Source organism: Coenobita brevimanus, chromosome 86 (assembly GCF_032717465.1).
Source record: "Coenobita brevimanus isolate Jiangsu-jjx chromosome 86, ASM3271746v2, whole genome shotgun sequence".
Taxonomy (NCBI): domain Eukaryota; kingdom Metazoa; phylum Arthropoda; class Malacostraca; order Decapoda; family Coenobitidae; genus Coenobita; species Coenobita brevimanus.
Genome location: NC_137039.1, coordinates 30,003,262 through 30,019,163, shown reverse-complemented (window position 1 = coordinate 30,019,163; position 15,902 = coordinate 30,003,262). Strand labels below are relative to the sequence as shown.

General features: G+C 41.1%; 1 protein-coding gene across 1 annotated transcript in view; it reads right to left on the bottom strand.

Annotated features, from left to right (window-relative positions):
* LOC145410643 (uncharacterized) overlaps window positions 1-15,902 on the bottom strand; it is a 33,912-nt gene that overhangs the window by 13,053 nt on the left and 4,957 nt on the right. Inside the window, exons 3-7 of the mRNA XM_080280757.1 lie at window positions 14,912-15,023; window positions 14,560-14,621; window positions 13,220-14,277; window positions 11,805-11,837; window positions 1,322-1,440 (exon numbers count right to left, since the gene is read on the bottom strand). Coding sequence (XP_080136883.1) covers window positions 1,322-1,440; window positions 11,805-11,837; window positions 13,220-14,277; window positions 14,560-14,621; window positions 14,912-15,023 — 1,384 coding nt within the window. The remainder of the gene's footprint in view (window positions 1-1,321; window positions 1,441-11,804; window positions 11,838-13,219; window positions 14,278-14,559; window positions 14,622-14,911; window positions 15,024-15,902) is intronic.

Genomic DNA, 15,902 nt, shown 5'->3' with positions numbered 1-15,902 from the left:
CAGGGAGTTTCCAAGCACTGCCCTCTCTCGCCAGGGCCACTCCAACATCCACTGCCCTACGTTGTACCTCTTTTATTACCCCATCCATGTACAGATTGAACAACCATGGAGACATGACACATCCCTGTTTCAACCCAACCATCAAAGAGAAAAATTCACTTAGTTCACCATCCACACGCACTGCAGCCTTAGCACCATCATACATACTCTTCACAGCATTCAACAACTTCCCATCTACTCCATATATTCTTAATACTTTCCATTCAACAACTTCCCATCTACTCCATATATTCTTAATACTTTCCACAATCATTGTCTATCCACCCTGTCATATGCCTTCTCTAAATCCATGAAAGCCGCATACAACTTCTTTCCCTTCTCTAGAAACTTTTCCACTAAAGATCTAAGGATGAATATCTGATCTACAAATCCACTTCCCTTCCTAAAGCCTCCCTGTTCATCTCCAATTAATTCCTCTGTTACTTCCCTAACTCTGTCAATATGTATCCTACCATACACTTTTCCTATTACTCTAAGAAGACAAATGCCCCTATGATCACCACACACTTCCCTTTTCCCTTTTTCCTTTGTACAAGGGAATGATTATACCTGACTTCCAATCCTCCGGGACTCTACCTTCCCCCCAGGCCAATCTGCACATCTTCCACATCCATTCTACTACTATCTCTCCCCTATGCTTCAGCATTTCACCACACACTCCATCAATTCCTGGGGCTTTCTCCAATTTAACAGCTCATTATTATTTAAAACAATCACTCTAATACCTTCCTTTCCTTGGGGGAAGCAGCCTAGGTATATAGATATAGATAGACTCTAATACCAAAGTGTTTCATTCATTTTTACAAAATGAGATGTACTTTGGTATAATCCTAACATTCCTGGCTCAGCATTTTAGGCCAATCCTCACTCTCATACATACCTGCCATCAGACTATCTTCATTCTCACATGCCACTAAGATAATAATTAGTCTCTGTACTGTAATAAATGTGCTCATGTATTTTATTCCAGCTAACACCACACTAAACTCAGACCTCATTTAAATCTGTTTCACTTAAAGCCGTTTCATGACACTACTGCTGATGAAGTAGCACCTTTTCTTCAATTGAAGTTGATTGCAATTAATGATGAACTTCCTTTGCAGCAGGAAATGAGTGCTTATTTAATTATTTATTTTTGTCATTTTAACCCTTCAGTCATGAATCAAAAGCATGCCTCACTTATAACTGTTTCACATTAAGTTCATGGCTTAATGACCTGTGCAATGGTGTTGGGATCAGTGCTACGGAGAAGAGAATGAGCACTAACCTGGCTCTGTTTACGATCCTTGCGTGTGAGTCGTGCCACCAGCTGTTCTGCTCGTTGGAGGTATTGGGCAGTCTTTCGCTTCACCGCCTCCCTCCGGCCGCCCTCACTCTCACCTACAACACACCATTATCGTCACCACTATCAATATCATCATTATCACCATCATCCCCATCTACTATTTTCACCACCATCATCATTATCATCTCCCTATCTCCATCATCATCACCATCACCATTAACAACATCCTAACCCTTTTACTCACCTTACAATGACATTCTGATCTTTTATTCTCATTGGCTCATGAAACCTGGCTATTCAATTGAAGCATATGAGGAAAAAGTGACTAGCAACTAACCCTTGAGTAGCATAATGTAAGCAATAAACTCCAACCAACACTCAGATGTCAACCCAGATGGGCTACATCCAGTGGAAGGACCATATATCACTATACCACCAGCACTGAGATGGCATTTAATTTAAGTTCTTGCTGTGTTCTTCACTTCTGTTGGACTTTCCCCAACTTTAATCACTTTAGCCTTGAGTCATCTGGAAAACAAAACTTTTTTTTTTTTCATGAACTGTACTTTGGTATTTCTTTAGTGGACACACAGACAAACTCATAAACAGACAGACAGACCCACCAACATATATAGACAGACAGACAGACTGAAGTGAAAGCAACACCTGAACTTGAAAGGATAAATCAGGTCAGAGTAATTTTCAGTTCTCCTGCTGAATGATATGCTTCCTAGATTCACTTATATGAGAGTTAAAAACAAAGCAATCAATTTTTTATTAATACCAATGTAGGTATACCTCGATATACAATACCTCTAGATGCGATACCCCAGCTTAACAATGGGGGTAGAAATACCACCGCCTAATGATGGCCAAACCCCAGTTAAACGATGGGTTTTGATTGTTTTTACTGATTTTGATTATATTTTAGACTAAAATTGTGTGTTTAGGTTGATTTATAAGCTGTTTTTAGACTCAGATATATGTGCTTTAACCATACGTGGAGTGAACACTGTCATTGCAGTACAGTTTACTAAGCTTGATTTTTTCCAAACTTATATTTGGCGATTTTCAGATTTTATTTGTTGGTTTTACTGAGTTATTTACACGTGTTAGGCTTAGGTTAACTTCCCTTACAGCTGTTAGACCATTTACCTTGGCTTTCAACTTGTTTTTGGACTAATTTGGGTGGGATTTGGACTTAGTTGGGGGGGAAACCCAAGGCTGAAAAACGCATCTCATTACTTTACATGTTAAAACTACCCCAATCTACGATACTCCACTTAACGATGAGTTTTTACCTAACCAATTACATTAAACTGGGGTATTACTGTACTATTATTACAGCTGGTGAATGGCTGGGAGAAAGAGGGATGTGAGAATAGAGGAAGAAATCAGTAGGATGGACGCTGTAGAAGCAATGAAGAAAGTCAAAATGGGGAAAGCCCCAGGAATTGATGGAGTGTGTGGTGAAATGCCGAAGCAAGAGGGAAAGACAGTAGTAAAATGGATGTGGAAGATGCGCAGACTGGCCTGGGAGGAAGGTAAAGTCCTGGAGGATTGGAAGTCAGGTATAATTATTCCCCTGTACAAAGGTAAAGGGGAAAAGGAAGTGTGTGGTAATCATACGGGCCTTTGTCTTCTTAATGTAAGAGGAAAAATATGTGGTAAGATACTTATTGACACAGTTAGGGAAATAACAGAGGAGTTAGCTGGAGAAGAATAGGGAGATATTAGAAGGGGAAGAGGTTGTGTGGATCTGATATTCATTCTTTGGTCTTTAGTGGAAAAGTTTCTAGAGAAGGGAAAGAAGTTGTACGCAGCCTTCATGGATTTGGAGAACGCATACGACAGAGTGGATAGACAAGGATTATGGAAAGTATTAAGAATATATGGAGTAAATAGGAAGTTGCTGAATGCCATGAAGAGTATGTATAAGGGTGCTAAGGCTGCAGTGCATGCGGACAATGAACTGAGTGAATTTTTCTATTTGAAGGCTGGATTGAAACAGGGATGTGTTGTCTCCATGGTTGTTCAATCTGTAAATGGATGGGATTACAAAAGAGATACAAGGTAGGGCAGTGGATGTTGCAGCGGTCCTAATGAGAAGGGGCAGTGTGTGGAAACTCCCTGTACTGTTGTGTGTAGATGATACTGTGTTGTTAAGTGAAGACAAAGGGGAGCTGCAAGGCTTGGTGAATGAATCTGGGAGAGTGTGTAAGAAATGGAATCTACAGGTGAATGTAGGGAAGAGTAAAGTTACGGTCTTCGAGAGAAATGAAGTCACTGATTGCACAGTGAGGTTGGATGAGGAGGAAATGAAAAATGTGAGTGCATTTAAGTACAGTACTTGGGTAGCATGAAGAGTAAGGATGGAAGTTTAGAGTGTGAAGTGCTTGAAAGGGTACAACATGGAAGAAAGGTAGCTGGTTCTTTGAAAGCAGTGATAAGAAACAGGGAAGTAAGCATGGAAGTGAAAAAGTTACTGAATGACAGCATTGTGATACCAACTCTAATGTATGGAAGTGAAGCTTGGACCTTGTTGGTGGGACACAAGTCAAGAGAGAAAGCAGTGGAAATGAGTTATTTGAAAGGAGCATGTGCAGTCACATGGGGAGACAGACTAACAAATGAGGAAGTGATGGAGCATTGTGGTGTGGATGTGGATGTGATGGGATGCGTTAGAACAAACACACTGAGGTAGTTTGGCCACGTGGAGAGGATGGAGAGCAAGAGACTGACAAGGAGAGTGTATGAGAGTGAGGTGGAGGGGAGACGAGGAGGAGGAGGCCAAGGATGGGGTGGGAGGATGGAGTGGAGAGGAATATGAGGTGCGTGTGAGATGGGAGCAGGGTAGTGAAATGGTGGGGGAGAGGGCAACATGGAGGCGATTTGTTTATGGCCACCCCTTACGGGATTAAGGCGTCTGGCAATAGATAGATAAACTATTATTACTTTTCGTTCTGATACAAGGTTGTTATTACAAAAGCAACAGGTTGGGTGGTCCACTTTACAATTGATTAAGGAGGCTAACCAGCATCCCTTCCTTCCCTACCGATTTATGAATGCAAGACATTATACTATACAGTGGAGCCCCAAGTTTAGTGACATCTTTGTTCACGATTTCATGGTTATCGGTGGCCTGCAAATATTCCCAAACACCGGGTTTTGGAAGAAAACCCCTCCATTCGCGGTGATAAAATGTGAAAAAAACGTGCACACAGAAAGCGGTCGTCACTTGATCGCTGCCATTGTTGCAGAAGAGATGCAGCAGAAGATGGATAAGATGCATGGAGAGGCAGAGGCAGCAATGGCAGAGGAGGATGGAGGTGCCAGAGGTGGCGGGGCACAGTAGCCTCACCACCTGCCTCGGAAATTACACCCCATCTCTTCCATTAAGCACTTCACTCCAGCCTTCCCAGTGAATTTGCTTGCCTATTATGGACTTTGTATTAATACCCCCCTGGGAGTAGGGGGGTTTCAAGAATACTCCCCCAGTATCCCTGCTTGTCGTATGAGGCGACTAAAAGGGTTGGTGGTGGGTTAGTGCCCCACCCCGTAAAAAGAACTAACTAAAAAAGCAAATAAAGCGCCTCGGACCCGGATGGACCATACGTTGACGACTAAGGAACGGACAAAGGACATTCTGAGAGTAGGAACGTGGAATGTGAGAGGAGTGAATGATGAAGTGAAAGAGAGAGAGATTGTCCAGGTGCTTGAGGATGCAAAAGTGGATATATGTGGATTGACTGAAACTAAATGGAAAGGTGAAAGGATGAGAGAATGGGAATACGGTGTAGGTATATGTGCGGGAGTCAGTGAGAATGAGAGGGCAAGAAAGGGAGTATGTCTGATGATAAGCAAGAAGTGGAAGGAGAATATAAGAGAGTATGGAACAGTGGGTGCAAGGATTGTATGGGTGAGGATGAAAGTAGGTATACAAGCATGGGCGATTGTATGTGTGTATGCTCCAACAGAGGATCGAGTGGCAAGAGTGAAAGATGAGTTTTGGGCGAGAGTAGAAGCATGTATGGACAAGTTTGAGATGAGCGAGAGAGTGCTGTTGATTGGAGACATGAATGGCAAAGTCGGGAATGTACGAGTGGATGGAGTGGTTGGTCAGTGGGGTGTGCCAGCGGAAGTAGATGGGAATGGTAGTGCTTTGGTGGACATCTGTGCTGGTAAGGGGTTGGCAATAGCCAACACCTACTTTCGTCATAAGATGATCCACAGGTATACATGGAGAGTAATGAGGAGGATGGATGGTGAACTTGTTGAACGAAAGGCAATGATAGACTACGTGTGTGTGGATGAGCGAATGAGAAGACAAGTGTTGGATGCAAGGGTGTGGAGAGGGTGGGGGAATGGAGTCTCGGACCATCACTTAGTGATGGCCAAGGTAGAGCTGCAAAGAAAGTGGTTGAGGAGGCGAAGGGGAAGACAGGAGGAAGCAGCTCCTGTGAGAAGAGTGGAGAAATTGCAAGATAGTGAGAAGAGGACAGAGTATAAGAGCATAGTGGAAGAAAGATTGGGAAGGTATGAGCTAGAGCAGATGGAAGGGGTGGAAGACGTATGTAAGATATTCACGGAAGAGATAAGCGCAGCGTGTGAGGCGGTTTGTGGAGTGAGGAGGAGATGCAAGGGTGTGCAAGGGACAGCATGGTGGAATGATGAGGTGAAACGAGCTGTGGAACAAAAGAAGAAGGCATATGGTGAATGGTTGGCAAGTAGAGGTAGGGGAGAAGATGAGAGAGAGAAGAGAGAGGTATATGTGAGCAGGAGAAGGGAGGTTAAGAGACTGGTGAAGGAGAGTAAGAAGAAAGTGGATGAAGAGTTTGGGAGGAATCTGAGTGTGAAATGGAGGGAGAGTAAGAAATTGTTTTGGAAGGAGGTAAAGAAAGTAAGGCAGTGTGAAAGGGGAAATAGTAGGGGAGTGAAAGATAGGAATAATAGATTGTTGGTGGAGAAGAGAGAGAAATTGAGGAGATGGAAGGAGCACTTTGAGGATTTGTTGAATGTAGAGAGTGAGAGCAGTGTGAGTATAAGTGGTTGGGGAATGGCTGGGAGAAGAAGAGATGAGAGAAGGGAGGAAGAGATCAGTAGGTCGGAAGTAGTGGAAGCGATGAAGAAGATTAAGCTGGGAAAGGCCCCAGGAATTGATGGAGTGTGTGGTGAAATGCTTAGGTATGAGGGTGAGATTGTTGTGGAGTGGATATGGAAGTTGTGTAGACTGGCTTGGGAAGAGGGAAGGGTTCCAGAGGACTGGAAATCAGGTATAATTGTTCCTCTGTACAAAGGAAAAGGGGAGAAAGAAGTATGTGGTAACCATAGGGGTATTTGCCTTCTTAGTGTGACTGGTAAAATATATGGTAGAATACTCACTGATAGGGTTAGGCATATGACAGAGGAGCTAGTTGGAGAAGAACAAGGGGGATTTAGGAAGGGAAAAGGGTGTGTAGATCAGATATTTGTTCTAAGATGTTTAGTGGAGAAGTATCTAGAGAAGGGAAGGAAAGTGTATGCTGCCTTCATGGACTTGGAGAAAGCTTATGACAGAATAGATAGGAAAGATATGTGGAAGGTATTAAGAATATATGGAGTGGAGGGGAAATTGTTGAGTGCTGTGAAGAGTATGTACGAGGGAGCTAGGGCTACGGTGCGAGTAGATGGTGAGCTGAGTGAGTTCTTTGATCTCAATGTGGGACTGAAACAGGGGTGTGTAATGTCTCCATGGCTGTTTAATATATATATGGATGGGGTCGTAAAGGAGGTACAAGGTAGGGCAGTGGATGTGGGGGTGGCCCTAATGAATGAGGGTGAGATCTGGAAGCTTCTGGTGTTGCTGTTTGCTGATGATACAGTATTGTTGAGTGAAGATGAATGGGAGTTGCAAGGTTTGGTGAATGAATTTGGGACAGTGTGTAGGAGGAGGAAGCTGAAAGTTAATGTAAACAAAAGTAAAGTTATGGTGTTTGAGAGGAATGAAGTCACAGAGTGTGCAGTGAGGTTGGATGGTGAGGATATGGAGAATGTGAGTGCATTCAAGTACTTGGGTAGTGTGATGAGTAAGGATGGAACTTTGGGGGATGAAGTACGTGAAAGGGTACAGCAGGGAAGGAAGGTTGTTGGCACACTGAAAGCAGTGATGAGAAATAGGGAGGTGAGTATGGAAGTTAAGAAGACACTGCATGATGGTATTGTGATCCCTACCCTGACGTATGGAAGCGAGGCGTGGACCTTGCAAGAGGGGAACAAGTCAAGAGTGAGAGCAGTGGAAATGAGTTACTTGAGAGGAGCATGTGGAGTGACATGGAGGGACAGGTTGACGAATGAAGAAGTGAAGGAACGTTGTGGGGTAGATGTGGATGTGGTTGAAAAGATTAGGAGAAATACACTGAGGTGGTTTGGACATGTGGAGAGGATGGAGAATGAAAGACTGACTAAGAGGGTGTATGTAGGTGAGGTGGAGGGAGGGAGAGGGAGGGGTAGACCGAGGATGAGGTGGAGGGATGGAGTTGAGAGGTATATGAGGGAGGGGGGGGTGAGTTGGGGGGAGGGGAGTCAAATGGTGGGTGACAGAGTGACTTGGAGGCGTTTTGTCTGCAGCCACCCTTTGCGGGATTAGGGCATTGGGCTATAGATAGATAGATAGATAGTATTAATACTAATCTCTTTTCAGGTGTGATCAGTAAATTTTACATTGCATAAATGGGTTTTACAAGGGGTTGGCACAGAACCCGGAACCAGATGGCCTATTTCCCATAGGATCAATGCCCCAACTTTAGAGATGTCAAAGTTTGCGGTACTTTTCATGGAACAAAGTAGATGCAAAATTTGGGGCTTTACTGTACCATGTTTTACTTTATTTATGCATGGTGTGTTAATAGTATATGGATGTAAATAACATACAAAAGAATATTAACATGTGCTATGGGCAATAAATTCCTAAAGAAGTGCTAAAAAACAAAAGGACACACCTAAATAACATACAAAAAAAATATTAACCAGTAGTACAAGAAATAAATCTATAGGAAGAGTTTATATTTATAAAAAAGAAAAAAAAAAGTAAACAAACTAAAAAATATTAACACGCATTTGTGGGAAATATATGCTTAAGGAAGAGGTGCTGGAAAGCCTCCTAAGCAACAAGACCATGACCCTGAGTATCACAGAAAGCTCCACCACACACAGCATGGTACTATAATAACTTCACACTCCCACACAGCCATCTTACACATCACACTCTCACCAGGCCAGTTTAGTCCATTCTCCATTCTTCTTATACTGTCATCCTCTTTTGATGCTACATCTAACATTTCACCCGTGCTGTTCTTTTCTGTAAAATGAATATATTATTTCTAAGTGAATCAATCAAACCAATTGCTTACATCATGGCGTATAAATTTTTCTAACATCACAATTTTTCAGCACAGAAGTGTTCACGTTACCATATGCAACTCTAAGGTCGTCTTCTCCTTGGAGCTTTTATAAAATGTAATAAATGCACTACAAGTAAGAAAAAATTAATATAATCTGTACTTATACAGTAAAAAGCATCATTTCTTAATATCAAAACAACTAGAAAACTTAGTCATCTGACTGACCTGCCTTACAAACAATACAATCAGCTCTCTGGCAATAACAAGAGCTTATTTAGCATCCTCATTTCATTAAGGCATCATCTGACTAGGAATTTGCCCCCTGGAAAAGGTGCCTGTCTAAAGTCGGACGTCATTCTTCAGGAGGGCCTGATCACAAACAAAAGCTATAAAATAGCAATAATGTATGCTTATACAGTAAACTTTAAATAATCAGTGATGTACTCAAACTTACTGAGTGACAGAATGGCCTTACCTCAAAAATGCCACAATAATTGCAGGCTGAAGCTTTGTGTGTGTGAACAGTACCAACAGTCCAAGAGATGGAGCCAAGAATTTCAAATGCTTCAAAGATGAGCAAATGGGTGAATAAGCAGTAACACTCAGCATCTTCTTTATAGCTTCTCCTACTTTCATGTTCCGCATTTCCTGTACTGGGCCTTATCACTCCCTCCAAACAACTGCCTCTGATTATTTAATGTGACTTTAACTAAATTTTTTAAAACAGTGATATACCATATACATTAAACACTATGTCTCCCAGATTCCACCTCGCAGGTAGGGACTATTTTTTACTGTTCTTGCCATTATTTTCAGCACAGTGTACTACTCAAATAATTGTATTCTATCATCCAATCCCTTACTACTCCAGCAAGAGCACAGGAGTATACAGCTGGGCCTAACATGTATGGATTAAGTAGCCTAACCCAGGGCCTCTATGGTCCTGCTAGGGCAATAAAGGACTGGATGTGGCAGAATAGTATTATTTGTTGCATTACTGGGGGGGGGGGAGTCCCTACTGCCTGGGTGGAGCCTGAGAAGGCACAGCTCGACTGTCAAGTTTACTGGCACCAGAAATAGTATCTCAGATACAAATAACAGCTATCCAACCAGCATAGTAAATTTTCCATGGTTGCCAGACAACACCTTTGATTGCTATGGGCCTATACTTATTAGCCATATGGAATATACGTCTTTTCAGTTGCCTTCCCAGAGACTGAGAATTTGTTATTTGTCAGTGACTGGCAAACTGCAACAGCAAATGGAAAAATGGGAGAAACTAGTTAGATATCAAACTGTAAGAGATATACTACAATCTTAACTAATATAGTAAAACAGTGCATCACTGAGGGCAACCACCTTAATACAGGCATGGAAATGTTATGACTTAAAAAACCAGATTGATGTGAATTATAACTGCTACTACTTCTGTATTATTATACTCGATTTTTTTCCAGCTAATGATCCACTTTTGTGAATGTGGCACCTGCGCACTCCTGCCACATGATTGGTTGGTTTCAGTTTCATACCTGAAGTATCATATGTACAAAAAACAATTGTACCTTATATTCCAATTCTCATAAAAGCTGTTTTGCATTGTCATTGTATTATACAAACAAACATGAAACGAGTATGTATCTGTGCTTCACCCAAACAGACAATGAATCTGAGGAAGATGAATTTGATTTGAAATATTTATTGTTGTAAAAGGTACAGAGCTGTTATATCTCTAATAAATAAATACAGTATATATATATATACTTACGGATATGTATATACAGTACTTACAGATAATATGGGCGAAGGTGTCAAGGCAATGGAGTAGATGAGATCCATAATAAAATCTTGGGAGTCAACTTGTTTTTCCGCCTGGCCATCTCTTGTGCCCCCCCCCCCTTCCTCTGTAGCAACTGTTCCATTCGCCTCCCCACTTCCACCACTTTAGCACTGACAAAACTGCTAATTTATTTGGAATGGTACTATTGTCTAATGTAACACGTGCCTAAGTATTAAGATACATTTTATTTGCACCTACCCAGCCAAATGCATTTATTTTATAAAAAATACGGTATAGGGAGATGCAACAACTCTGTACCTTTTACAACAATAAATATTACAAATCAAATTCAACCTCCTCAAATTCACTGTCTGTTTGGGTGAAGCACACATGCATACTCGTTTCATGTCTGTTTGTATAGTACAATGACAATGCAAAATAGCATTTATGAAAATTGGAATATAAGGTACAATTGTTTTTTGTCAATATGATACTTCAGGTATGAAACTGAAACCAACCAATCACGCGGCAAGAGTGCACAGGTGCCACATTCTCGGAAGTGGATCATCAGCTGGAAAAAAATCGAGTATACAGTAGTTATAAAGTAGGCAGTATTAGATAAAGCCTAGAATAAAAATAACCAAGAAAGTTACATGCAAGCAAATGAAGTACAGCACCTGATACATTGTGAGAGAATGCACAGTATAATATACTGTACTCTGAAATAAAGGTATAGCTACCACAGAATATAAAAGAAGTCCAATACTTTAAAATGAAGTATTCTACAAAATCTACAATAAGAGGACTTCTACGTACGATGAAACAACTACATTGGGGTGTGGCAAAGACCATTAAGTTAACAAAAATTAGACTACTTTAGCCACTGCTAGAAGCCTGCCATAAAACCCTTGAAAATACTGTTAACCACTTCACTTTGATACCTATTCTATTGCTGCTACTACCAGATGATTTTATTCAGCTCTCAAGAGACTTTGTGAATTGGAGAAGTTAGATATTGCCTTCATTAACCCCTTCACCACCAGAGGTCTGTTATAAGCCAAGTAAAATAATCTAGAGGTAAAATGAATACAGTACTGTATAAAGATAAAATAAATATAAAAATAAATATGTCCTCAAAGTGAAAAAGATAACAGTGCTTACAACTGTCTGACAGGTGACAGGCGACACAAACAATGACTAAAATTGTCCAATCTCTGTTTACTTGACAGTCCATAGGGCACAGATAGTCAGACAGGAAAAGTAACAAGAGGGAGGACGATGTACAGTACTTGCTAAGGGTTACCTCTCTTCCTAGCCTGCTCCTCGACTGGACCAGCTGCGTACAAACACAAGAGGCCCAGTTTAACCAGGGGGATTTAGTGACCAGTGGCCTAGTGGTTAAATTGATGACAGTTTTAAATATTTATATCTAGTTGCTACTAATGGTGTTCAGGATTTAAATGAAGATGGAGTAAGCTAGGTGGCTCTCCATTTATGATTTATATTCTACAGCCCTCACAAAATAGCATTTAGGTTGTTCAGGAAAAAAAAAAAAAAAAAAAAAGCTTAGACATATGAATCGTATAATCATGTAAAGATTTAAAATATACAAGTTGAATATTGCATTACAATATAAGAGAAAGTAAAACATTTGGTCATCCACAAAACAGAGAAAGGAAAATTCACTCTTCAGGATGATGACATTTTAAAATTTATTCTTGCTATACTCTTGTTACTCTAACTTGGTCCAGATTTTCATCCTTTTGCACCTCATTTCACATAGCTCAATGGTAGAAAAAGACAATATTGTACTATGGCTCTATCTCCTTTCCATGGCATCTTTGTGACAGGCATGATATTTTTGTGTTAATGTATTTTTATAACTCAGCATTCATGATGGAAAGATGGCAATTTTAGATCGTTAGTGTAAAAAGAGTACCTGACGATTTTATTTAGCTTCAAAGAGACTTTAAAAATGGGAGGGATTATACAGAACCTTCAGTAACCCCATCACTGCAAGAGGTCTACCCAAGGGAGAATAAAATAGTCTGTACAGAGCAAGAATAAACTAAAACAATACACTGCCAGACTGAACGGTTAAATCCATTCTAACATTTACACAACTCAGCCAGTGCTATACAACAACTATAAACACATTTTCTGATACTCATTCCATCTTATTTAATTTCATAATGAGTTACATATTTTACCCCTTTCAGTGCTATGACATCTTTTCCATGTTATCCTTGCTCCTAATGATTTCATTCAGCTCAGGAAAAATGCCTGACAGTCAAGGAGTCAGACATATATTTTAGCATCTCTGTAAACATGGCATTATACCAGTATTTATGTTACAATACATGAAAGGGTTAAAAACATACATTAGCAACTCCTCTGGTATGCAGTCTCCTCTCAGCTGAACAAAATCTCTTGACAATGGAGAATTAATCCATGGAGCCTGGAACATGTATAGTATTTCACTTTAGTCTGCCATTCCATGATAATTTTATTCAGCTTCAGACCGACTTTTTGAATTGGAGGGCTAGATATAGTCTTAACAAATCCATCAGAATATGGAATTTTTCTAAAGCTGAGTAAAACTATCTGGTAGCAGTAAATGAAAAAGGACATCATTTGTTTTAAGGGGTTAAGGATGAAAGATATCATACTACTGAAGGGCTTACTGCTAACTAGCATATTCCTTTATAATGCACTAACCTTGTACCCCCTGGAGGAGTGTGCTGACTCCTTCCCGATACATGTTGAGGGCCTGCCTGTACTGCCGCTGCTGTTCATGCTGCTGTGCCTCACTAATCTGCTGTGCTGCCACAAAGATGTACTGCGCATTGGCAACCTCCTGGGGGCTGGGTGGGGCTTTTGTGGAGGGCACAAGTGGGGTTACAGTTTGCGTGAGTGGCGTGAGTGGGGTTAATGGCACTGAGCTTTTCCTACTACCAGTACTGGATCTCCTGCTCACATCAATAGGGGGAAGAGGGCGACGCTGGGAGGGGACATCAATGGGCACTGTTTCGTTTGGATAGGGGACATCCTGCTGCTTGGGAGAGTCATGCACAGGATTCTCATAAACACAGAATGGCTGGGATGAGACACTGGACAGGGATGAGGTTGATGTGTGTCTCTCAGCTTTATTCTCCTCATCCCTGTCACTCTTGATAAGTCCATCCTGAGTCTCTTTGTCTCCACTCACACAGTCACTGGTGGGAAAGTCAAACACACTACTATTCTCTACTTCATATTCACTGCCTAAACCATGGCTGCTGTCTAGTATAGCATTGTCACCTCTCTTCAACGTTTCCTTGTTATTATTTAACATAACAGTTTGGTATGGTTTTCGTGCTTGTGCATTACATAGTGTACTTTGTGAGAACTCTGGCACTCTCCTTGAATCATCAGCTGCTGTTGATGAATCTTGGTCAAAATCCTGTGGTGCATTAGGAGTATTTAAAGTCTTAGAATCAGGATACACAACATATACACCACTCTGACTCGTTGGGAGTAGGGGAGAGGCTGGGGGTGTTTTCAGAGCTGGCAAGGAAAGATCAACATCTGGTATGTGAGATTCCAGAGAGTTCAGCGGTGGTCTGAGTTTGGGTACGGGCGGACCAAGTGTGTTAAACAGAGGCTGGAGAGGTGGGGGTGGGGAGTCTAGGCTGGAGCACACACTAAGGTCCTCCTCGGTGTCACTTAGCTGGGCATACAGGGAGGTGGAGTCCTGAATGCCCAGTGTGCTGGCCAAATGTTCCGTTTCTTTCGGCCTGGCCAAAGATGATAGCCTGGAATTAACACTTTCAGAAGAGAGAAGTCCTCTCTCTCTCTCTCTCTCTCTCTCTCTCTCATACAGAATGGGTTAAACAATAATTATTAAATCTCAAAATATGATGAAATTATTGCAAAATTTATCATAGGCACCACTCGTTACCCCTACACTATGAGAAGTTTTTACAAAGATGAGTAAAACTGTCTGGTGGTAGCAAAAATAAGAAAATAATAATGCCTTTGCCCTCTCAACTTTAAGAGGGCAGGTGTACAACTCTTACCTGTCTTTGGAGTTTTTCCTTTTCCCCCTGGCTTTGTGCCTTCTGATGCTTTCCTCATCATTCTGCAAACAGAAAATGGTGATACAAGAATACATTTAAGATGCAAACATAAAAAACAAAGGATATAAACAGATACACTATCATAAATAAAGCAGAGTTTGTACTCTCACTCACCTGTGGTCAGTCACTATCATAATTCATGGATGTCATGTTAATTATCCAAACATTTTACAAACACCCCAAACTATAAATATAAATCAGGGAAATTGGCAGATTACAGCAATGGAACTTTATTCAACCATTTCTCTGTATATTCCTGAAGACTTGCCACAAATAGCAAAACCAGTCTTACCTGGATGAAGTTAGTGAATGCCTCTGAGGTGAAGAGAACATTGTGCTGGCCTATAAACCTGAGGAGGTTGAGTGCTGCTTGTCGCCTACCCTCTACAACATCTGCCTCAAACCTGAAGGGACATGAGAGGTTTTCATTCAACATGTGGGCCTGTATTCTCATTCATTTTAACCTACAGAGCCTGGGAATATTGATTCACTATTCCTGCCATCACCTCACTATTGTCCTTAACTTAGGAGAGGTTTGATACAATATTTATTAGTCCATTCAATACAAGTTCTCTGAAGTTGAATACAACTGTCTGGTAACAATAAGACTGACCAAAACAGGATGTCACCTGGATTCAAGCAGTTAAAGGAGGCTCCCTCGCACAATTTCCTTACAAATGCATTCTATATCTGGAGCACTTATACATTTTATTATGCTGTTTCTATAGGCAAAGTTGGATTTAAAAACATAAACAAATTCAACACAATAGTGATCTGCGATATGCAAGATAAACTACTACCAAAGAGGAGTTAGAAAAGCTCCCAAGCTGACAAAAATACAGGCCAAGAAATCTTTTCTGTCAGTAGCAGAAGCAAGCTAGGACTCAGTAGCCTGGAGACAGTTCTGTTATCGCTATTCTCTACTGATGGGTACCAAAGAGAGAAGGAAAGGATTGGATATTGTGAAGACAATGACACTATAACTGAATACGATATAAATACAGATGGTCCCTGTTTTACGAAAAGTTGACTTACCAGTACAAATTTTCGACTTTACGATGGCAGAAACCACACTTCGAAATTTGAATTTTGAACTTTCCCTAGACTAGGGAAATGCGGTACGATACTCTCTTATGATACTGGGCAGCAGCAGCGAGCCCAATCCCAGGCAGCCAGTTTGGTCGCTAGTGTAAACAATCGATGCTCCAATACTCTACAGTGTTTTGTGATGGTTGCGTTTTTTTTTAGATACCCCCCTGTATCTATGTTGTGTTTTGTGCAAC